Source organism: Botryllus schlosseri, chromosome 8 (genome assembly GCF_051294905.1).
Source record: "Botryllus schlosseri isolate E-star chromosome 8, Bs_hap1, whole genome shotgun sequence".
NCBI classification, from domain to species: domain Eukaryota; kingdom Metazoa; phylum Chordata; class Ascidiacea; order Stolidobranchia; family Styelidae; genus Botryllus; species Botryllus schlosseri.
This window is the reverse complement of record NC_137243.1, coordinates 7,220,999-7,246,280: the sequence shown is the minus strand read 5'-3', so window position 1 is coordinate 7,246,280 and position 25,282 is coordinate 7,220,999. Positions and strand designations below refer to the sequence as shown.

At 41.1% G+C, this 25,282-nt stretch overlaps 2 protein-coding genes across 3 annotated transcripts in view; both read left to right on the top strand.

The window, feature by feature from the left end:
• LOC145444097 (sodium/potassium-transporting ATPase subunit beta-1-interacting protein 3-like) overlaps window positions 1-3,617 on the top strand; it is a 372,797-nt gene extending 369,180 nt beyond the window's left edge. For both annotated transcript variants that reach the window (XM_080322028.1, XM_080322025.1), the window contains 3 exons: window positions 516-576; window positions 2,191-2,251; window positions 2,814-3,617. In XM_080322028.1, the coding sequence (XP_080178154.1) occupies window positions 516-576; window positions 2,191-2,251; window positions 2,814-2,838 (147 nt within the window). In that variant the 3' untranslated portion in view covers window positions 2,839-3,617. The remainder of the gene's footprint in view (window positions 1-515; window positions 577-2,190; window positions 2,252-2,813) is intronic.
• A 3,795-nt stretch (window positions 3,618-7,412) lies between these two features.
• On the top strand, window positions 7,413-25,277 carry LOC145444088 (cleavage stimulation factor subunit 3-like). Its single transcript, XM_080322011.1, has 18 exons — window positions 7,413-7,540; window positions 7,597-7,692; window positions 7,802-7,897; window positions 16,033-16,163; window positions 16,223-16,324; window positions 16,481-16,607; window positions 17,649-17,810; window positions 17,868-17,949; window positions 18,380-18,489; window positions 18,553-18,744; window positions 19,960-20,103; window positions 21,288-21,390; window positions 21,459-21,528; window positions 21,595-21,729; window positions 22,938-22,998; window positions 23,076-23,241; window positions 24,125-24,280; window positions 24,819-25,277. The coding sequence occupies exons 1-18, from the start codon at window positions 7,517-7,519 to the stop codon at window positions 25,016-25,018; spliced, it is 2,157 nt and encodes a 718-aa protein (XP_080178137.1). The 5' UTR covers window positions 7,413-7,516; the 3' UTR covers window positions 25,019-25,277.
• Window positions 25,278-25,282: the final 5 nt, after the last annotated feature.

Below are 25,282 nucleotides of genomic sequence, written 5' to 3'. Positions count from 1 at the left end.
GTTCTTTCAGTCAAGTTAATTTTTTATATTTATTATGAATTTTTTTTTTAATAACAAATTTTCTGTCTTCCCCATAAAATCGTTTTGGTGTCAGTAGAGATTAAGCACACCAAATTCGGCTCAATTCCAACCACTAGCCTCTACTGGTTGGAATTGAGCCAAATTTGGTGTGCATTGTCTCTACTGACAGCCTAACAATTTTATGGGGTCGCCACTTTCTACTGCAAGAACCTCGCTTCTACTGGCTGGAATTGAGCCAAATGTGGTGTGCAGCGTTGCTTTAGCTAAAATAATTATTTCATCATGTAGCTAGTGAAATTTGAAAGAAAAAACTGTTTTTCAACAGCCCTTATGTGCAATAGTACACTGTAATCCACAGTCATACATCCCAATCTCCCTCAGCTATCCCGTGTTTCCATGTTTTGACACCTGGTAGATGGGAACCATATTTCATTTTAGTGTTTGTAAGGAAATTGTGAAGATCATAAATCAATAAACTCCTATTATTTTTGCAGTGTTTCGGTTTTGTAATATCGTGCTATCTGATTGGTGTCTTGGAAGACGATACAGCAGAAGGTAAGCCTATTCATGTGACCATATCTATACTGGATTATTTGTATTGTTATAATTTCTAAACCAGTGGTTAACTCCAACTGGGGAGCAAGAAAGCAGTTTTTTTCTGGTGGGGGGGGGGGGGAAGCTGCCTGAGAAAAGTTATGTGTCTCGAGTTTGATTGGTGATGAAACTTCCAAGTTTCAACGACGGCAATAATCCTAAATGTATATATTTTAAATCTCATAAATGTGTCGTACTATCCATGCACTGATGCTAGAATTTGACTGATAACATACCTTGCACCAATCAGAAGATGACTCTGAATTACGTGTAACTGGTGAATGCATGTGGCATTGTGGCTGTTACCTGATGCCTATAGGGTCTGTCTGTCAAGCATCTGTGTAGAGTGCGTAGAAGGGCACAAAATTATAGAGAAATAAGAAATTTCCTTATAAAGTCATGCCATATGGCATGCATAATATGCCTCTCGAATCTGAGTAGGGGTTATATCGAAATGGCTTAGAACAGTGGTTCCCAACGTGGGCGATTTGGCAGTCTAGGGGGCGAAAACAGTGAAGGAGGCGATGGGGGGGGGCGATGACGCGTCAAAATGGCTGACTTTTTTTTTTTAGTCAACCCGTCGGTGATTACAGTTTGTATGCCCATTTTTCAGTACACAAAATTTGGGGGCGATGATCGGTGTTGAGCTTGAAATAGGGGGCGATGGGTTGAAAAAGGTTGGGAAGGAACCACTGGCTTTGAACATCGAAGTAGCCACTCAGAGTTCAATTAGGACACATTTTGTAGAATGCAACTCTTAAAAAGGGTATTTTATATGGCAGCCTGAAAGTAATCAATTGAATAATTCTCTTGTCGAACGGTTGCAACCCACACCATTGGTTTTTTAGCTTATAATCAGGGGCGTTTGAGTGGGGTAGTAGAATGGATTAGATGCCAAAATCGATAAAATATCCGTAAGCACATTGTAGGCCTACATGATTGTTTTTTACTGAAAATTTTTTTGTGCTCCATGTGATCAACCTCCAGCACAATTATTCTCTGTGTGTAGTCCGAATTTCATATCTGAGAAGTCTCCCAACAGTCATAACTTTCCATGCCACGAAACTATGCGTTACGAATCTTGCAAACATTCTGGTTGCGTTTTAAATATTTTTTTGGTGTAAGGGCGTGCAAAATGTTCTACTATCATCAAGGGGGAGTGTCGAAGAATGTTTGAGAACCACTGCTCCAAATATTAAATGCCAATAGTGGTATGATCCCTTAACTGACTGTTTTCCAGAATAAATTAGCTTACATTAATCATAAATCTCAGGTGCTTGGATCGGTTGGTTTGTAAAATAAGCAGTTAATTAGTGTGGAAACCCCTTTGTTACATCTTCCTGACTCAGCTCAGTCATCCAGAGAGTGTCTGAGGCCATCATTGCTGCCAAGATAGTATCTGGCCCTCCAGATTTGAACAACCTATTCAATTTGAAAAGATTTGCTACCAAGGCGAAATATGATGCAATTCAAATTGATCCGACACTGAAACAATTCAAAGCCCAATAGTTACGCTAGATGTTTTGCTTCCATTGTCATCTTCACAGTAATATTGTATCTTTGCTTACATTTCAGTTGCGTACACAACTGCAGAGACTAGAAAGCGTTACGATGCTGAGAACTTGCCACTTGTGAGGTATGTCAATTTCAATTCTTGAACTGAGATGGGTCCTGAATCATCTTCTTGGCCAAAAGATGTCCAACTTTAGTTTGAATTCAAAATTCACAGTCCTACACTTCGAATTAACAAACCCATAATATGTCTGTGCTATTTCTCATTTTTATATTGTAGTATATAGCTTACAATATTTGAGTGGAACTATGGCTAGTAAATTCATACCACTAGTCAAATACAATGACAGCTATACAAAGATGGCAGTATCACTTCATAAATCTCCAAATTGGAAATCGGTCAGTAGCCCATGGCTTCTCCCAACATTATGAATTGTCTTCGTTGTGCTGTAGGCCATAACTTAACAATTTTTTAAACTAACCTATGGTATTTTCATTTACGGCTGTGTTGTGTTGAAGTTCTTCAGTGTGTTCCACATAATTGATGCATATTGCATTGCAGTCAAATACTCAGCATCCAACTTGATTTTCCTCAAAAGTGTTCTTTTGCATCACTGACTGTAGTCAGACATGTTGTTGGTACCGTGCAATTGACCAAGTAACAAAAAATCAACATTATTTTGCAGGGCTCGGTATGTCTCCGAAGCTTGACAATCACACCTCTCAATGAGCTGAGCGTTTTTCTGTCAAAATTGATATATTTACGATACGTCTAGTATGGGTACTTTTTTACTTCTTTCTGTAATCTTGAAATGATTCGTTTTGCCCATTTATTATTGTCACTAGCGGTACTGAGTGATTCGTATTACTGGTAATCATATTATAACTTTATACTTGCTTTCATTCATATGTTTATACTTTTATGTATGGTACTCTGTTTTTTTACACTTTTTTCATATGGTTTTGCGTGTTTGTGGTTGTCAACATCAGTGTTGGAATCTGTCATCTTGCCTAGATAATATGGAGTTACGCTATGTAGCATCTGGACTTCAATATAGCCTGAGCAGTTATGCCGCTCGACAACTACATGCCCATGTCTTCAAATAATAGCTCCTTTATATTACAATTTCTTTGCTTAGTATATCATTTTATGGATTATTATAACTAGGGTTTGCGAAGCACTGCAATAAATGACTGGAAAATGTACCACATACATGCTACATGCTTTAAGTTGTGAAATTAATTTTCAATGCTAGATTAGTAGATCATTGAATCCATATTATTTCGTTGGGCGACTGAAAGTCATTTGGCACCCAGGAAAGTTTTGAATGTCCTGTCCAGTGTTGCTATTATGCGCATGTTTGCGTCAATTGTTGATGATAGATGTGGTGAACATGGATTTGTCTCCGAACGCTATGGCTTTGACAACATTACGCTGACACACGTATTATGCGTATTATTCTCTGAAATAATAGCTGTTTTCTGCATGATTTGTAGTATTTATGTAGTGGCATTATCAGAAGCATTGAGAAGAGTCTTGCACAGTTGAGATCGATATATAGTCAAGAGAATTATTGAGGTATCAATATCAATGATATATCATCGCTCTTATGGTTCAGATCAGTGTATTGATATTTCTTCATTTCAAGAGGCGATCAAATGAAAAGATAGGTAAGAGGTAGCGACTTTTTTTCAGTCAACCGACCACGAAGTGGGAAAAAAAGATTTTTCTCCGGCATTCTAAGTTTGAAAATTTGAAAAAGTGTCCTGCTTTCCCGATTCCAAAATATGGTAACCCTAAGCGACTTGGTAGTGGTTTTCCCATCAGACACACAGATACGTTTAGATAGGGAATAGACTTTAATAAAATACCTTTGTTTCGTTCAACATGCATACAAAAGTAGAAAATACACATAAGTGCTGACCTCCCAACACTTTGTTCCAGCCTATATCAAAGTCCCTTAATAAAGTAAGTTACCGCACATCGCCAGGACCCCAAATGAGCCTCGGATATGCAACTTACAAATCGATACTCCAGCTAGACATCGAAGATATGATGAAGCTGGAAATGGCCAAGTTTATGTATCGGTTACTGACCCGCAAAATTCAACACTTCTTCATATCGGAATCAGGGGAGACCAAGTACAACACGCGGGCGTCTTTGTCGTTCCGCATCTACGGCAAGAATTTCATGAAAACACATCGCCCTATCAAATATGCCGGCCTACAAGGAAAGGGAAGGACGTAGTTTATTTTTGTCCTTGATGTTTTTTGCGGCATATACACCGACTCATGATACACATACACACGATCTGTGCATATGCATACCATGAGTGCATGATGTGCAAATGCCGCTGGACAAGGAAGTGCAGATATAGCCTTTACGGCTTTCTAAGTCATGCACCACCCCTCCATGCTATCCCAGTAATGCATGAGCGCGAAGCAGGAGATCGAACCCACGACCTACCGATCAAGAAGCAGGACCCTTCGCCATTACGCTATCTTGTCGGTATACTACTGCGCAACAGCATTTTGACTGCTGTCCGACAGTCGTCGAGTATTTGTCCCCAATCAAGTCAAAATACATGCAGTTTCTACTGAATATAAATACCAGTCAGCTCTCGAGATTACCTGGTCACAATCTGACATCGACTTCACCTACCGACACTGCCACATTCATTATGTTCATCAAGTGTTCAATATTCTGCACTCTGTCAATCGTAGGCATTTAAAATACCACTTCAAGTCGTTTCGACAGCGTATGTAGGTTAGTTATCGATAGTCCATCGCTCACAGCGTTGATACAGCTCAGTAGTTGCGACTTGCAAGCTGATTAGCTCACCCGTGCGGTAATCCCAAAGCAGTCGAGATATTCCGGATGGCAAAGCTTTCGGGTGCGCGCTTTTCGTATTTTGACTTCGTCGTCATGTGGCGTTCTAATTCTCTCGTGCTCTTCCGCGTGGAAAGTAATTAGTGAGCCAGCGTATAATCGTTTGAATTTATTATTTTCTAACACCGTGATGCAAATGTAAGCGTATTTGGATGCCATTTTAATCCTACGTGAGAATATTTGAATGGAGAGGGTATGTGAGTATGAGTTAATTGTTGATAATTTATCCTTTCAAAAACACCACTATATTGTGATACAATGAAAAGATAAGAAGCTATCGAAATGACTAGAACTGGAAGTAGTCTTTGACATCAGACGCCCACCTGGGCCTAGGTGATGTAAAAAAGAGGCATGCACACTGGATGGAAACTGGAAAGAACAAAGGGATAATATTAAACAACTATAGTGATGAAAATTGAAAAACAACGCATGTGTCGGTAGGCGAGGTTGATATGTCAGATCGAGGTCCGGTAATCTCAGGTTACTGTAGTCATCTCATTTATGTGTCTCTCAGTCAAAATGAGTCGCTGTATTGCAAGCACGAAGCACCAACGTCAAATGAATGCAAATATGCATTATTGTTACGGTACCTTGCGCTTGCACCAAATTTAAATAAAATAATGACTGATAAACTTGAACTGATAAAATTGCTACTAAACCAATGATGATGATGATGATGATAATCTCTAATCCCTGAATGATTCAATAGATGATAAATAAGGACATGTGACTATGAAGCCAATTGTGGAATTGTTTCATATTCTTGAACCTTGGTATTCATTGTGTTTTGGCTATACTTCTGGTCATTTAACACCAGCAGCCCAATATTCTTTAACATGATTCTTGATCTGCCAACTTGTATAGCAAGGGTTACATGTATCAGATAGTGAGAAAGAGCCTAGACAGACCCCAAAACTTGAGTATGAATTTTAGATTGAACTCCGTTGGACTATACTCACAACGCATTTGTGTTGCAACTGTGGAACGTACCACACCATCTCGCCACATAGAGTAGGGTAATTACCACGTCATTGTGTTATTATGTTGTAATTTACTTGAATTTGTACTTTCCATCCTGCTAGTTCTGCGTACCGCCTAATTGATGTAGTTATTGTAGTGGTGGGCCTATATGTCCTTGCTAACAGCAAAGGAGACTGTGTCTCGATTCCCGGTCGAGGTCCTGTTTCAGTCATATATTCATATAAACAAGCAAATCCATCGAATTACCATGCGAAAACAAACATTTTTGAAGCAACTTTTCTCTTTTAAGAGTTCTCATATTAGCTTTTATGATTTTTATAGTGTGTCACAAGCTGAAAAACTTTAGGAACCCTGATTTAAATTTAAAATTGCTAAGAAACCACAAGGTTATCGACTCAGTTCCTAAATTTTGAGAATGACTACCATTTGATCTTGATTGATTCCGTCAACATTGATGACCATGCGCAGTTGGGGCAACTCTAAACGGCAGAATGAGTGGACTGCGGAACTTGCAATACTAAACGACGGAACTGCGGACCGAGCAAACCATAACAAAATAGATCAAATCTGAACAGCAGAACATGCAATACTAAACATCAGAAAATTCGCAATGTGAACGGCGGACCACGGATCAGGCGCATCTCATAATTTTCCCAAGTTTATTTTTCCTGGACTTTGTTGAAGCTTATATTTTGTTAAAAAATTGTCAAGTGGTGTCATTTTGTCAAGTAATGTAATTCTCTAACTTCTAGTTACGACACAATTTCGCTTTATTCCATGTCGTTTTGTACTATACACATGAGCATGCGACATTATAGCATACTACACTTATGCGCTGGGCATTGGAGCATGGACGATTTTCATTGGCATGTGAGCATGTGGGTAAAATTGCGGGTTAGGGTTGGACTTACGGTTAGCTTAGGGTAAGGCTCGGGTTTATGATGTATATAGCGGTTAATTTCAGGGTTTTGTTTTGGGTTCGGGTTGGGTCACATGCTGAAGTGATGCATGCTAAAGTGTCAGATGCTCAACTGTCGTTTTCAGCTGTATCGCATGGTCTGGTCATTTGTCGGACAACCTACACGGATGTCTAGAAGTAGACATCCCTGGTACTATATGTTTTTCATTACTATGTAATAAACTTTTAATTGTCATTACATTGTAATCTGTTGCGCCTGATCCGCGGTCCGCCGTTTACATTGTGGTCTTTGTAATAGTCCGCTCGGTCCTCATTTCCTCCTGGTCCGCCGTTTAGTATTGCGAGTTCCGCGGTCTGCCAGTTCCGCCGTTTAGATTTGAGCTATTTTGTAATGGTCCGCTCAGTCCGCCGTTTAATAATACGTGTTCCGCGGTCCGCCGTTTAGAGTTAACCTGCACAATTTCTGTGAACATTCGAAGTTATTGCTTCATCCGCAGATTTTGTAGTACTGTCCAACTGCTCGTGCTCATGATTTTGTTTTACTTTATGATGTAGCTCTATTAATTAACTTGCTGTTGATTACAGTAGTGACGAAAGCAATGGAGAAAAAGACTGAGGAAATGGTACCCGTGATATCTTTGTCACCAATATTCATCAATGATGAGTGTATTTATTGCAGGAATATGTTCCGGAAAGAATAAAGAAGATTGAGAAAAAGCTAGAGACCTCTCCGTACGATGTTGAATCTTGGAGTGCTTTGATACGAGAAGCTCAGGTATTTGTGGGGATCTTGATTGAATCAGAATCTGTTTTATGAACTTGTTTCTTGTCTACACTTCGACACGTTCATCATCCGTATAATAATAGCATTTCACTTTTGATAGACAAGTTCCATAAACAAGGCCAGAAGAATATACGAAAGACTCGTTTCGCAGTTTCCAAGCGCTGGAAGATACTGGCGGATTTATATAGAGCACGAGGTGTGATATGTATACATATTGATTCTTTTTTTAACTCATTTTGTATGTGTGCTACTTTGAGCAGAATTAGCGAAGGATAGAGATTGTAGTCAGTTGCTTCCCTGCATTGCCAGGCTTCTTCAACGTCATGTGATCTCCAGAAACCTTTGCTTGTGCTGTATTTTTCTACGTTATCATGTGAAAGACAGCGAATAATTGAAAGTTCCCGATCCGGAGTATTGTCACCTCTTCCTTGACTTGGTGCATCTTTTGCGATGTTAAGTAGTCTGTCTTCCCAACCTTATAGATTTGTGTGGGGATATAGTTGTGATTTGTTTATGGTCTCCTTGTTTCGAGCATGCTTTTTGCGAAATGGTTCTACACGAAGGAAATGTTTTGTACGGTCACGTTCTCGTTCAGGATGATCACAGCCTTGTTACTATTGCTATTATCTTTCAGAAGAAATTCCTCGACTTGTGAGTCTATTGATAGCGGTCATTCTAATCTCAAAGCCTTTGAGCATCCAAACATCCCTTCTGTAGTTTGAATGTCAACTTTGACTGCAAAACGTTTTAGAGAGCTCAATGCATGCAATGGCAGTGAGATAAGTGCTTAGTCGAGGGTTTGCGAATTCAATGTTACCAGACAAAATGCTTGATGTGAAATTATCTTCACCTGAAACATAGTCGGAAAAGAATTCTTTCAGAGGAAGAAATGTTCTCCACAAGCACACTGCAGTCATTTGTATAATGTTGGGTTACCATAGACCCTCCTTTAGTAGTATTTGTCCTCCTTTTTCAGGTTTTTGTAAATGTCCTCGGACGACGCCTAAATGTCCTCCATTTTAGCAATTCATCCTCCTTTACAGCTAGGATAATGGACAGATTCGAGCTAAAATGGGCTAAATGACACTAAATAGCAAAGACGAGCGGGACGACCCTTTTTTTAGTCAACACCACCAAATTTGAGTAAAAAGTGCGAGTCGAACGAAAGTGATGACCTTCATTTTTTAGTCAACTCACAAATTGAACAGCAAAAATAGCGAAATTTGCTGTTTTCAGTCTTGATCAACTTTTCTCATTTGGTCAAAGTGTCCTTTCCCGATTCCAAAATATGGTTATCCTAGTATAAAGCTCTTTTTGAGATCCGTAGTGGTGAATTACCATCATCCTTCCTTGTGTGTGCTGCTTGGATAACTCTGCTTGCTATCCCAATTCTTAAAAATCTCTTTAAAGTTGCAGGCAGGATATATCTTCAACTATCTTCCAGTAGAGCCATGCCTCTCAATTGACCCACAGTACTCCTGCACTTTTCATCATGATCTTGAGACAGGGCTGCAAGTCAGGAACAGATAGGATAGTGGTTCTATGTGATTGTGTTGAGACTATATTTGGAATACAATTAGTCAATGATTTTAACCATTGAAATCTAGTATGACACGTTATCAATGTGCGTTTTATGGTGTCACAAATCCTACTGATTTTGAATATTTTCGAGTATGATATTAAATTTTCGTGAATGCGCACATAGATGACTTCGTTTGTATAACACGCAGAATGGGAGGATCTTGAATTTCAGTAGGTAATTGTCAGGGGAATGTTGGAGTAAGGCTGGTTGTCATGATAGATTGATAGTTAGGTTAGGGAGTATAACTTTAATAGTGGAAAAGAATGAGTTTGTGTTGCATGAGACATGTTTGTCTATGGTTTGTCGGGAGTCCAAAGGTGTGGAAGTTTGTTGACATAAAAATTTTCGTCTGCAGATGTATAATTGGATAATGTGTGAACTCCTAAGTGGGCTAAGTCACTGAATTATGCATTATCATGAGTGTGACGTGAGACTAGAAAGGGACTTAACGGGCATGGAAATGCATTTGGCAATAGAGTCAGATATGTTTCATTTTCCTACTAAGCCTATGACATGCATTTGACCTCTGAACGGTAGTAGTAGTAGATACTACAATAGATATACAGACGTGGTTAAGCTCATTGATGATACACGGGCAGAGATAATAACTGAGTTTCCACTCAATTTTTACAAGTAGCAATTCAATTCTACTCAAGTAGCCTAAGTTAATGCTAGAAAAAGTAGATTGTAACGAGGGATCACGTTCACTGGCTTTGTTAGCCAATCGCTGATTACAGCGCGCAATATACAATTTTGCGACAGCTGCAGGTACATGTTTTAATTAATGAAAAAAAAAACAGTTGTGATTTTCAAAATGATTTTGTTTCACCATGATATAGAAGCTACATCAACCGGCCATGGCAATATATCTACAAGCTACTCTCAACTTCACTAGATCAGAAACTAAGAAGTTGGTTTTAAAAAGTGGTCACAATGCATCGCCACTCGACTACTGCAAGTACACTTGGTCATTGGTCATGGTCATCTCTGCATATATTACCGACGATAACACTTGGCTTGGATAGTCGCACAGCATACAAACTGGCATACTCTTCTCTGCCCAATTAAATCACCAAGTTCCAGGAAGAGCAAAATCTGCACACTAAAGAGGATCAATACTTGTAATCCATTGAGTATGAATAGCTGATTGGTGTACTGTACAGTGCGAAACATTACGCTGTGCGGCGTGGGTCTAGCTGGAAATTGTTGAAATGTCATTGTTCTGCTGTGTGATTGGCCATTGATTTATGAATTTTGCGAAGGACTGGAATGTTGTGTTTGAGCAACAGTCGCGGTGCGATATATCTGTCGACGCTTGCATTCCCGAGACTAGGTTATTGACGAAAACCACGTTCCTTGACTCTGCAATGGAGGTGGTCAAAGTAGTCATGAAAGCTACTCAAGTAGAAGTAACGACGAAAAAAATCTACTCAAGTACTAGTAGAAGTACTTCTTACATAAGCAACCTAAAACTACTTGAAGTAGAAGTAGAATTGACTGACTTTAAAGTAGTAAGTAGATGTGAGAACGATCGTAATTAGTCCGCACGGACTGTCAAAAGCTGCAAATGGAGATATGCTAGGGTTACCATACGTCCTCTTTTAAGAGGATTTGTCCTCTTTTTTTAAAGTGTCCTCGGAGGACGCCCTTTTGTCCTCTTTTTTGAAAATTTAGGTCAGGTTTAGAGCAAATTGCGAGTGATATGCCGTAAATAAGCACAGAAGTGACGCTCCGGCGGGTATTTCGGAGTGAAAAACGGGCGGAAAGATGACCTTTTTTTTAGTCATCCACCTAGCAATGCGGAAATAAAAACAGTATTTTGAGCTCTGAGCGGAAAAGATGCCTTTTTTTTTAGTCAACCGATCACAAAGTGGGAAAAATTCACCGGTTTTTGAGAATTCTCCGGTTTTGCAAGTCTCAAATTTCTGAAAAAGTGTCCTCTTTTTAGATTTCCAAAATATGGTAAGCCTAAGATATGCGGTAGGTGTAAATAGCCTGATTCATATTGATGCATCCCAGGAGGTGTCAATCTTTGACAGAATAAGCAGTCGACTACATCATTGGATGTAAATGATAGTATTGATATGGAAATGCGATACTAATCCTTTGATGACTCGAAAACCCCGTTTTAGAGAATATCATGCCATGGCGCCCTCCCCCATATTATAAGGCCCCTAGTCCAGTCGAAGAGCAATACGGAGAAGTTGTGTCGGATACGGCTTTGAACACTTTGCGCGATTAGTATGCGTTAATTAGAAATAAGGCAGATCGTAAAACTGCCATATAGTGGATAGCTTTATTTTCGGAAATATAAGGCATTACTCAACTTGTTTTTATGCTTCAACATGTATGTTCTCCTGACAAAAGAAGTAAAACTATAAGTAGAACTCAACGTATAATACTCGTAATTGGAAGAAAAATGCGAATACTACCTCTAAAACCATAAAATATTTTTCATGTCTTGTCCAGAAAGTTTCAAGGGCGGTCTGCTAAAACAGGTCTAACGTTAAAAAAGTCAAAGTCTACTTTTCCAGATTAGGACACGTCATGGGGTGCTAGGTATAATAGGAAATTGCTAGATTGCAAAACGGTAGTTGCAAACGTTATGGGGGCAATACTTACTGTGATGAATCAATCAATCAGGTTTAATAATATTTTCATCGTTTCAAAAACATCACAAGACTGCGATACAATGAAAAGATAGGAAGGTGTCTAAACAGCTTGGAGTAGCCTTTAAGATCAGACACCCACCTTAGCCTAGGCGAAGTAAATAAGAGGCATGCACATTGCACACTGAATGAAAAGTAATGCAGAGAATATAAGACGCAAGCGACAAAATGAGGTGGCATGTGGCATGAAATATTTGATAAAGGTGACAATGCGGTGTAAACAGAACCACGCAACCCTGTATCTAAATTATATTCAGCGATACTTTCGTTAAAACATATTTGTGAGTCCATATCTACTGTGCGCAAAGCGCAGCTAAAATTCTGGGTATTACATGACTTTTATGAAAATAGAATGTCGGTACTACGTGACAACAGCCCCGAAATTCTTTAGGCTATCTTTCCTATTGAAAGATTAAACTACTTCTACTTGAAAAACTGTATTTCACAAAATATTGCGAAGTAGAAGTAGCGAAAAAAATCTACTTGAGTAAGTACCAGAAATAAAGGAAAACTACTTAAGTACTTCGAACTTCTGTATGCTGTAATTCTGTCTCGCTCTTTCATTCTCTTACTGCTTTGCGACTCGACCAAGTCGGGAATTTCCCGGTCATCTCGCGCTCTTATCTGGGCATTCGCGTTCTGTACACACTGGCACACCGAGTCGTTGCATATTTTTATCCAAGTATTAATTTCGCGACAATATAATTTCTTGATAATTGTCATTGAAGAACACATCAAAATTAACACTTTCTACCTGTGTAGATTGTATACCCATAGTTTTTGCTAATGCTCGGGAGTTATGGTCAGTTTAGAAAACCAGGCAAACTCAAAACTCAGTTTACTATTACAAGTCAGGACGCGAATGCACATTGCACAATGCTGTGCTCAAGACACGGTGCGATATAATGAATATTGAATAGCCATGAGGAGCGGTCGAATCAATCGACTTGGCAAAGGCTATCAATCCTAGCGTTCACGCTCGCTTATTCATCTTCTAATACGGATAAAATCCAATATCACACCTTCTCTATTCCTTTCGTGTCTCTTTCGAGCAGGATTTGAACGTAATGCGAATTTTATCGTCGATACAATAGTATTTCAATACACCGTAAGCCTTGCAATTAGGGCTGGGCAAAATCGAGTACCTGAGTGATTCGATTCTAAATCACGTATTATGCTTCGAGTCGAGTAATCAAGTATCCCTCATTATGACGTCATAAGAAAATGTAACATGCCATGGTTGACATATGTACCTTTTTGTCGCCACAAAGAGTATTATGCCTGTAATCTAGGATTATCATATTTTGGAAATCTGAAAAGAGGACACTTTTTCAAAATTTTCAAACTTGCAAAACCGGACAAATCCTCTTAGAAGAGGACGTATGGTAACCATACTGTTATCCATCACATTGAAGATACTTAGGTATTTTTTCGACCATACTGCACTTACTCACTTAGTGACAATGTTGTGGGATGATCATGACTTCGGAAATGTGCTATATCCAGTTACGTTCGTATATGTTTCGTGTGCTACCTTACGGCCAATCAAGGTTTCAAGGCTTCAACAGTGAAAATTAGTATCGAAACTATAATTCTCCTTGATAAATGAAGTTTCAGTGGCGAGGAGCGTATAATTTCGGTGCTCGAAAAAATCGTCTTTTACTACTCCACTCGAATCATTAAAATTAATAGTCGATTCAGATTCGAGTACTCGAATCATTGTGCCCAGCCCTACTTGCAATACATAGTTGCAAAATTCGGGAAGGTCAAAGATCTTTTGTGGTGATTTCGCTATCGCTTCCATTCGCGACAACCTTGTGGCATCGCACTGACCATTCTGTTATTATCCTTCTGGATTGCGTTAGTTACGATCAGAGATGGTCAAAGTAGTCACCGTCGCTACCTAGATAGAAGTAGAAGTAACGCCGGAATTTCTACTCAAGTAGAAATAGGAGTGCCGGTTCACAAGTAAGTAGCTATTCTACGCCTATTTTTGTCCAAAAAACTGAAAACTGTCAAGTAGAAGTGGTCGAAAATCATAACTACTTGGTAAGTAGTGCGAGTAGGCAAAATCTACTTTAAGTAGGCTACTTCAATAAGTAGTACTTCGTTACTGACCAGTGACCACCTCTGGTTACGATATAGCCACCAGTATGTCGCGTTACGGCTGACAATGCTGTACTTTCAAATATAACTACGAATCAGCATTGCGTCGAATTTTGAATAAGTAGGCGCGGCCATGCCTGAGCGGAAGCCGAGGACAAGTATCCGATCGACGTTGCTTATCTATTGTGGATTTCGCCGATGGCGTCTTGGTAGGCCTGCAGGCTACAGGCAATTGAATATTATATTAATATTGTAGTAAACCCGAATATTTAGGGCTGACTTTCGCCAGAGGTAATCGTCGGAAACTAGAGTAGAGATCCTAGAGAATTGAAAAGAAGATAACATTGTATAATGTATATCAACAAATAACAATCGTAGCACCGAATATGACGTCACCGGCATGACTATTCCAGCAATCGAGGCTTAAGCTCAATGTACTATTTTTAGATAAAACACGAACTCCTTTTATTGGTACAAACTAGGTTGGCGGGTTTTGTTTGATAAAAGCCGGCTCTCAGGTATCTGTAAGCATCGTTGCTTGACGTTGACTGTCAATCTCTCGCGTCCGTCGCGTATGAACCACGATGTCTATGTATGTGGCTAAAGTAAGCCACAGCAAGCATTTTTAATGCTGATTTTGGAGATTTTGTTCACATTGATGAACTAATAGAGATGTAGGCAGAGGGGTGTTTCGTTTGTGTGAGCAACCTCATAGGCAAATTCGAATGCATCTCATGTTAAAATATCAAATTGGCATGATCGATTGTTCGCACTGATCAACAATTAGCCACGCGCGTTTGACAACAATACGATGATGCCTTTTTTCTCTCGTCTGTGAGAATGAGAGTAATTTACTCCGCCAGCGACACAAAAGCAACGCATTGGAGGTGGGGAAATTTGTTGCGAGCTTCATGTTTATTGGCGATTCTATAGCACACACTACATTGTATAATGGTATTCACCATCTTAACTCTGGGTAGCTGTACTATCTTGAGTTTGCTGACAGCATATTGATCCTAAACTGACAACGCATAAGGCATAACGAAATTAATCTAGATGTGCAGAGCGCCGCTGTCAACCGATGCGAAAGGAACATAATTCTTTATGAAATAAGACAGCACGAACAGTAGATGTACTGCAGACCAGTTATGAAATAGTTCGTTACTCAAGACTGCTACAAGTGGTTTCGACTTTCTCCGCATAAAATATTATGCCTTGAATATCATGATATTTGAAATCTGGTATGACAGCGAGTCATATGATGCATATTTCAACCACTCGCAAAATCTTACATCTCCGGCTGTGTTGTAACATGATCCACGCGCGTTGTCGACTTCGGATCGTGCTTCTCTATATGTGTTGAGCTGTCAGCACAAGGATAGTTATCTCTGATCGTTGTAGTATCGGTATAATCCGGCTACGGCGGTGCTACACAAATTAATTTCAAAAGAATGACCGGCATTAAAAGCCTCCTTTTCCGACTAGCTACGCCCTTAAACACAATCGAAAATTTGCAAGACACCACCTAGTTCCTTTCCTGACTACGGTACCCTGAATGGTGGTCGTCTTGTCATAAATCGCGTGGCAACTGCTACGCACAAACTCATACGTAAATCTTGTTCGCTATGAGCTTGGCGGTACTGAAATTGAAATTTGGGTGGAAACAATTTTGACTATTCAGTGATGTCATGATATCTTGTAACGTAGACAGTACATATGACACAAAGCAGCTCCAAATCGAGGCGAGTGTTACTCCATGCATTTTAGCTAGTGGACAAAGTGCAGTGTATAGTTATAACTACAAGATCGACACAAATATAGTTCCTCGCTCACTGTAGAGTATATTTTCACCTATTCCCGATGTGAAGTGTGTCTCCACGAACTCACCAGGTAAATATCACAATATTGCGGGTCATAATTTGGTATCAAGTTACCGCGTCTGATTCGTTCTAATTCGGCGACAATCCCTTTCAGATGAAGTCGCGAAATTACGAAAAAGTCGAGAAGTTATTTCAGAGGTGTCTAATGAAGGTGCTCAACATTGACTTGTGGAAATGTTACTTAAATTACGTCAAAGAAACGAAGAGCGGGCTGTCCTCGTACAGGTTTGCTAGCTAAGCGCACTGTCGAAGAAACTCACTGACTAACCCGTTTTTTTTTACAGAGAGAAGATGTCTCAGGCTTATGATTTTGCTATTGAAAAGATCGGAATGGACATCATGTCTTACCAGCTTTGGGCCGATTACATTGCTTTCTTGAAATCCGTGTAAGGAATCCGATGTGGGGAAGTCTCCGGAATATTTCGTGTTTATGATTCTACAATTTGTGTTTCGTCGTCTGTTTTAATGTATTTTCCACACTGTTGTTCTTTGCTCGCTTTGCTTATGTAAACATGATGTAACGCCGAAGTCTTGCATTGCAGTGAAGCCGTGGGCTCTTACGCGGAAAATCAAAGGATCACCGCAGTTCGACGTGTGTACCAGCGAGGCTGCGTCAATCCCATGCTGAATATAGAGCAACTGTGGAGGGAGTACAACGCCTATGAGCAGGTGCGTTGAGGTCATCGGGTGTTTGGCAGAATTTGGGCGGATGCAAAGATTTGTAGTTATCTTGTTATACACTTCATAACCTTCAGATGTTACAGAAGTTTTAAGTGGAGGAATATTGCCAGACGTCGTCAATAAAGAAATAGCTCTGATTTTTCTGATTTTTCGGTATAATTGGCTTACTTTCGCTACTTAATCAAGTGGTTATGTTTTTAGACTACTACCACATCTACTTAACTTTTTTTAGACAAAACTACTTCATTATTTTGGATTTTGTAAAGTAGGTAGTTGTTTTGGTGTGTGTTTGGATCACCTTTATAAGTGAAATCATAGTGTCCTTTATGCTGTGGACACAAGCAAATCTCACTGTTCAGTGAAGTTGGTCTACGATACACTTTACATTTGGCTAAAAGCAATTTGACGGTAGTTTTTGACCGGTTTGCCGTGCATTAAATTTGATAAAACGTGTATCAATCGAAAGCTACCGCGGTACTGATTGTGAAAATATAAATTTTAATATGCTCGTGGCACTGGAACCCCCCAAAATCAGCCTCGAATGTTGCATTGTAACGGAGTTTAGTATTGTGTCCACATCATATAGGACACTATGGTGAAATCGTCGCACCAGTTGGGCAAAGCAGCCCCTTTACCGCAGAACTGAATTTATTTCGAAAATCGCATATGTTCTTAGTGTGATAGTGTCATTCGTCGTTTTGCGTGAGTGGCGAAGATGCACCCTACATTCACAAAAGCAGTCACCTCCGATTAACTACTAAAAGGCTGCGACCCTTACTTTAATACTTTTACGACCACTTACTGTAGTACTTTTGTTTTCATATCTTCATTTTCTACTCTCACTTGAAGTACCTTTGACATGTCTTGGCAATCGTTACAATTTGCGGCATTATTTCTATTCTATGCTTGAACCATAACTACTTTGACCACCCCCACAAACTAGATGACAAATAAAGGCAGAGTAATGTCGCCATTGCTCTGATTGCATAGGTCGATATCAGTCCGGACGTCATACCATTACTTTTGCAGAGCATCAATCCTATCATCGCAAAGAAAATGGTGGACGACCGCACGCACGGCTACATCAGCGCCCGCAGGGTGACGAGAGAGTTCGAGGCGATGACCAGGGGCCTTCAGAAAAACAACCCGGCCACGCCGCCTAACCCCGCCAACCAAGAAGAAATGAAACAAGTAGGTGGTTTCGGCGATTGATATGATTGTAATGAAGTGTAACGCCGAACTGCTTAGGTGTCATTGTGGAAAAAATACATCGAATGGGAAAAAGAGAATCCGATGCGGACGGAAGATTTGAATCTGCAAACAAAGCGTGGTAAGAGATAAAGTGCCGCCTTAAATCTGCCAATATATGTATAATATGAATCCAGCATAGTCAGTACAATGCTAAGAGGTGGTCAAAGTAGTGGGATTCACATCCTTGAAAGTACACATCTGATTTAGTCAAAGTAGTCAATGTTGCCAATCAAGTAGTTGAAGCAATGCTGTAAATTTCTGTGTAAGTATGGCAAGTAGATAAATCCTATTTGAGTTATCAGAAACAAGTAGAAGTACATCGTTACTGACCAGGACCACCGTTGAATACTAACTAACAAGTATCGCCAATCCTTGTACGCAGCTGATTGCTGGAAATAGAGTAAACGTTTCCATATTTTCGGTACGATCGCGAATCTGACATCACAGCATAGCATCCTTGTATCTTCATCATCCACCCAAAGGCGTGACTAGAAACTATCCTTTTACAGTGATGTTCGCGTACGAACAGTGCCTGCTCTGTCTCGGCCAGCACCCCGACGTGTGGTACGAAGCCGCCCAGTATCTCGTGGAAAGCAGCAAGCGAATGAGCGACAAGGGGGTATGAGCGTCAGCGGTTGCCGCCAAGTCTACGCCTTCGTAAAGCACCTTTCCCGTTGTTTAGGACACTAGCAGCAGCAAAGTACTTGCCGACGAGGCCGCGTCCATGTACGAGCGGGCCATTTCTAATTTGATGCGTAACAACATGCTGCTTCACTTTGCGTACGCGGATTTCGAAGAGGGCAGAATGAAAATTGACAAAGTCCACAGCATCTATGAGAAACTGCTTGAATGCAAGGAGATCGACCAGACTTTGGTAGGCAGCCGCGGGTCTAGTGTGCTTTCTTACATCCGTCGGGAGGCGGTACTTATGACCGTCAGCAATCAATGTTCCACGCGAACATGTCAGATTTATAGTGTATCGTTTGATTGTTAACTGATGTGTTTTGCTGCGAAACTCGATATATGCATTACGGAGATCTACGCGTTCATGATTGGTTTAGTGTTGGTGTTGGAGTTAGGTGATCGTGGGACCATTCATAGCCCTGACCTTATCTAACCCAAACCAACGCCTAACCCAACGGTCCTTAACGTTTACTAACCTAGCCAACCCCAAATTTCCGCCTAGCCACAAAAACAAAAGTAGCATTACACATCTAACACACTCCGCAATGCTGATGCATAAAATTAAATGTGCATTAACAACATTTTTTATAGAACAAAGCCATTAAAACTTGATTTTCGCGCAAGGCAAAAGACTGCAATGAATATTCACGACAAATCAGTGTTGCTTCTGCTGTATGAGACGGGTTTGTGCCTTAGACCTCCGGTGAACCCTTGAGACTGCTTAAGAACCACTGTCCTAACCTAACCCCCATCCCGTAATGCCTAATACTGATCCATTCTAGAAACTGCTTGAGGAACTTGTGTAAGTATACAAATGTACTTGAAGCAGAAGTGCAGGTACGTCGTAACTAGCCACCTCTGGGCAGGAATGTAAAGTTGTGATCTTCGGAGATAGCGCAGCCCGCCAATTATAACTTTCGTGCAGAACACCTTTGACGATCGCGTCAAAAGCCATAAATTTTGACGAGTTCGTGGTTACTTCAATATCACTTTGTTAATAGTTTTATCGTATCGCGAGATTGCGATACGAGGAAAATGTAAGAAGGTGTCGAAACGAGTTGGAGTATTCTTTGAAATCACATACATTACATGGGTCAAGGCGATGTAAATAAAAGGCATGCACACTGGATGGAAAGAAATAAGGGATAACAAAACGTCTAGGGAAGAAAATGAATGACGCATGTGTCGATAGGCGAGGGTGATATGTCAGGTCGAGGTCCGGTAATCTTGCGTAAAGTCTAATATTTGTTCATTGAAAATTGCTTGTATTTCGACTTGAATGTGGACTTGGCGACTGTCGGACAGCCCCGAGATACTGTTAACCCTGACTGGCGATGGTAGCGGGTACATTTCTCGATGTGGGCAAGAAAGACCCGGTCGCTGACCACCCTTGTTCCGTCAACAGACTTACATCCAGTACATGAAATTCGCGCGGCGCGGCGAAGGAATCAAGGTCGCCCGGCAGGTGTTCAAAAAAGCGCGGGAAGACCAGAGAGTGCGGTATCACGTGTTTGTCGCGGCGGCGCTGATGGAGTATTACTGCACGAAGGTAGGAACATGCGTGCGCTCTTAGTGCCAATGTGAAACTGACTACAAATACAGTTAACGATTTTGAAGACGAGTCAAACATGCTTTAAGTGAAAGTAAAAAATGATGGTTTGAAAAGTAGGTTTGGTCGAAGGGTCGTATACAAAGTAATCATCGTCGCTACTAAAGTAGAAGTGAAGCCATACGTTTTTACTCAATTACAACTAGCAGTAGCAATTTCAAAGACATGCCAAAAGTACTTCAAGTAATAAAAAATCGGAAACTACTCAAAGTTGTTTCAAAGTAGATTTGGTCGCATACCTTTAGCAGTTGATCAAAGGTGACTACTTTTTAAATTGCAGTGTGCATTTGTGACCATTGGCACTAATAGGTGCAGCCGAAGCCTAATATCGTAGGCCCCGGTGGAGACTTCGTAAATGTAATCAGTTACCCTGATATGGGACAATTTCGAACAGAAAAGTGATGCCAACTAGAGGTCGACCGATTCGAGGCCGATATTTGGAACTCCCCCGGTTATCGATATCGGCCTATGAAGGCCAATAGGGCGCCCGATATTTTTTATCAAAAAAATTCAAAAATATTGGAAATTCGATGCTCCGTGTTCTCAATCTCAAGAAATCGACGACGCAAAGGGCGATACGTGACAGATTTACGCTTGCAGGACAAGGTTAACTGTGTGATTATGCAGAGAAACCGTGGTTCCTGTTCCTGCTCTAAAATCTACCTCTACTGGACTGATCTGCAATTCTGCATCACGGTTTTCTTTTTCAGTTAGCCCAAATTTCAATGACTGCACAATTCAGCAATAACTCTTTTTAATTTCAGTTAGCTCGTTTGTTGTTCACCTTACTGAGGCATGTATAAGTGCCATCTTGCCTAATATATAATATTTTTTGGCGAAATGGCTCTCTGTTCCTTCCATAGTAATATCGGCCTATGTTATCGGTTATCGGCCTTGTAAAGGTCTCGATAATAATCGGTATCGGCCTGCAAAAATCAATATCGGTCGACCTCTAATGCAAACTACTCGAAACTACTGCTTTTAAAAATACAAATTTCAAAAAGTTGGTTTTACGTAAACAATGTTCAAGTATAAGTGACATAACAACACTTCCTGAGTCAGTAGTACAGTTACCTATATTACTTCGCCACTGGCCCGTGACCACCTTAACCGATCAATTACAGGAAAAGCAAATCGCGTTCAAAATATTCGAGCTCGGTCTGAAGCGCTTCGGAGACGAGCCCGACTATCTATTAGCCTACATCGACTACATGTCTCATTTAAACGGTGAGTCTCTCGCGATGACGTGACGCATTTGTTTTCTGTGTGTCTACATTTTTCGACTTCGCGTACAGAGGACAACAACACGCGCGTGCTTTTCGAACGGGTCTTGACGTCCGGTAGTCTGCCGCCTGACAAGTCCGGGTATGTTATTGGTGTGATTGATTCAGCCTCGGACTTGTTCTCTAACTGTATAGTTACCGCTTTCAGAAAAATCTGGGACGAATATCTCGAGTTTGAATGCAACGTGGGCGATCTGTCGTCGATGCTGAAGGTCGAAAAGAGGCGGCTCGAAGCGTTTAAGAAGGAGTACGATCAGAAGACGACGTGTCTCCTTGTCGACAGGTGAGATAGGATGGAATCTTTCGCGTCATTACGTGATTCTTTTCTGATGCTATCTATAGTCAATGAACCTGAGTATGCTAGGTTTACCCACAATTCCATCGTAAGCACAATGCTGCTTGCCAATGACCAATTTGCGCGACTTGAAAAAAATAATCATTATGTGTACTGTTGGCGAAGCAGCGTGAGGGGATAAAAACGCGACGCGAAATACACGTTTTCCTTCTCTAGATTAATTGTATTTCCGCCCATCGGCATTCCCAGGCAATCATACCTAATATAGGAGTGCGAAGTTCGACAGTGTTTTATTGTGTATGCCTGGTAATTGGAATTCATCCCTTCGCACATGGCGCATAGTCGGTATTAGAATTACTAAGTCTTCGCAAACGTTAATCATCTGGGAATGCAGCACTGCTGCTCAAAACACCGTTGCAATCAGCAAGCAATTGCCGCATTGCGAGCAACTCGGTGCGACGTCAGAGTTACTGATTAGATGCGCGCTTTCTCCAATAGCAGCCTGCGAGTAACCATGTGTTTCGCAATGATTGTTGTCTGCTCGATAGCTACGTAATCAATCGTTCTCATTACATACAGACCAACTTTAGTAAAGGCTCTCAGTGAATTCGAACACGCTCGGTTTCAAGGCCCCTTACATCCACCGTTATTGTCACCGCGGCACCCAAATATCATTTAGCCTTCATGGGGAATAACTAACCTTGCTTTTTGCAGATATGTATCTACATCAGTGACAGTCTCAAACTCAAAAGTAATGGCGGACCAATATTCTGGTTTGTGATGACGTCGCGGCCCACAGCACGTCAATATTAGGGGTATTCAATGTCTTTCCAAGTACGCAAGTAGGCCTTATTTGACGGGACCCCGCATACTGACATTCCGCACCGAACGTGAAAATGTGATTTACTAGTATAGCAATTCACCCCTGGCACGAAAACAATCGCCAGGGCCGCAAAATTTTTTCTCGCGTCCCTCGTGTTCGAGATGATCCTGATCTATATAATTGCATACCCCTGAGTTGAGCTAACAGAGTGATACGCCACGCACGGGATAGTCTGTAGCTTCGAGTTGTCTGACGATAACGATGTTTAACATATGATGATATCACAAGGTAGAATATTATGCGAGCAAGTGCGCTGATTTCTATGTCACGATTTTAATGTATGCCAAACGCGTATTCAATTTTTACCATTCAGATATCGGTTTCTCGATTTGTTCCCGTGCACGCCAGAGGAATTAAAAAGCATCGGATACAAGGTACGCACAGTCGCACACTCTTTAAAGAGACCACACCATAAATACTGTCTGATTGAATCTGTTATGTGTTTTAATAGGACTCCCGAGCCAGAACCGTGATGACGGGTGCGTCAGCGTCGATGCAACCCTCGAACGAGACTTCGTCAAATCAGCCTAACGAAGAGCGCGATACGCAAGTAGGAGTGGGCCTGCCGGTTCCGGATCTTGCTCAAATGTTGCCTTACCGACCGAAATTCAACCCGAGTAATTATTTATTTCATTTTTCTTAAATATGTTTTTCAAGGTAATGAGTGTCACTGGTTTCTGGCTGACGCTTTAGGGCAGCGGTTTTTGAACTGGTGTACCATACTTTTAAGCCGTCCAGGAAAGGTCAATGAAGCTCTTAGGCCGGAAATCACAAGTTAGATTTTCCGGGAGAATGCTAATCGTCTGATTAAAACTGTTAATCGTGACGCATCAAGTTGATTTCGCGCGAGGATCATCCCGAGTGGTTTGGTGAAATTTTTAATCCAACGAAGTAAGTTGCCAAGATGAACACTAAACAGTTTTTAATCGCGCGATTAACATTTTCCCGGATAAGCTAACTTCATGATCTCCGCCTTTAGTATTTTATTGGTTGCGCGACATTTGAGCACGTGACTTTATAACCCCTGAACTAACCCACATCCCGAACCCGATGCCTGAAATTTACCCTTATATATCCTAACTCGAAATTTAACCCACATGCTCCAATGTCGCATGCTATCATGTCGTATGCTCATTGATCATTGCTCATTGATCAATGATCATATGTCTACGGACCGTTTTTATTTCAAGGCCGATAAAATTTTCCCGCAAAAATAGCAAGATGCCGCCTAAAATCGAAATTAATGCTGATCATTCGTAGTGTGGAGTTGCAAGATGTTATCACATGATGTTATTACGTAATTGCATTACGTCACTTATGACATGTTGCTTTTGCCGCTATTTTAACACTGTATCAGTTGCATCTAGGCTGAATTTTCAACTTAGTTAAGCTTAAAGTTTATTTCATATGTCTGACTCTTTTACCTGTATATTTTGATTTTATTGCGTTGTGTCCAATTAATGCAGTTCAAATTTTAAAATTTCTAAAATCTTTCCTCAGTACCTGGGTTGCACCCGGTTCCCGGCGGAGAATTCCCGGAGCCCCCAGCCGCCGGGGCGCTGTTACGTCAACTACCGCCTCCCGACTGTTTCAACGGGCCGTTTCCGATTATGGACGAGCTGCTGGAACGGTTTCGCGAGTGGAAGGTTCCCGACGGTAGGTGGCAGTCTTGTTTTATTCTAGCGACTTTTCGAACAAACAATTTCTCGCTACTTTCAATCTGTCTCTATGTCGCAAGGTTGAAATTACCTCAACCCCGTCTGGCCAAGTACTAGCGCGACGCTATTAGTTGCTCTTGAGAAGCTGTTAGATTTGTGCGTGCACTTCGTTTGATTCTTCCGGCACTTTTTCTTGTATTTTCCTTCCCCCTGCCCCTTAGGGAATATGTCGCAACTGTCCACCAGTGTACATGTACATGTACACTGGACATGATCGAACATGAATGTCCATTGTCCACTGTCCAGACGTGATCGAAGTGGTCAGCTTCACTACTCAGTTTAGAAGTAGAATTAATGGTGTAAATCTCCACTCAATTACTAGGTAAAGTAGCAATTTTGACGAAGACGTTTTTACTTGTAAATCTCTACTTTGATTTGTACTTGAGTATAAATTAACGTTTAAGTTACTTCTGCTTGAGTATGAACGATGACTACCTTGACCTCCTCTGCTGACGCCTCATAACCTCCCCTTTCAGATAAAGAATGGCTGCAGGTAATCAATTCCGCCCCGGGCGATTACGACCCCCATCGCATGCTCAACCTATCCAAGGGGGTAAAGCGGCCCGCAAACCCTGACGACTCGGACGGCGAAGGCAAGCCAGCCCCTTCAGGCGCGCCGGGCGCCCCACCGTCGAAAGATATCTACAGGTCTAGGCAGCAGAAAAGAGTGCGCTGATCTGGCAAGAGCTGTTGGTGCCGGATGGCGCGAAATCCGGCTCCGGATGGATTACTGCTTGCCGCTGAGTGGTTCTTGCTCGCTTGCGAAATGCGAATACGCCTGTGGTGTATTTGGACTAGTTCTTATGGCGCTGTCTTATCTGCTGCTGTTTTCGGCGAGACAGCGCGGGTCTGGAAGCGCGACATTGTTTTTCCTTCGCGTGTCGCGAACGGAATTGTTTTGCTTATCTGAATAATAAATCCTTTCGTTGGACTGATGGCG

Coding starts and splice junctions, on each gene's coding strand:
- LOC145444088 (XM_080322011.1), top strand. CDS start 7,517: ATGGAGAAAAAGACTGAGGAAATG. Junction 7,898..16,032: donor GGATTTATATAGAGCACGAG/GTGTGATATGTA, acceptor AATCCCTTTCAG/ATGAAGTCGCGAAATTACGA. Junction 22,999..23,075: donor TAAAAAGCATCGGATACAAG/GTACGCACAGTC, acceptor GTGTTTTAATAG/GACTCCCGAGCCAGAACCGT.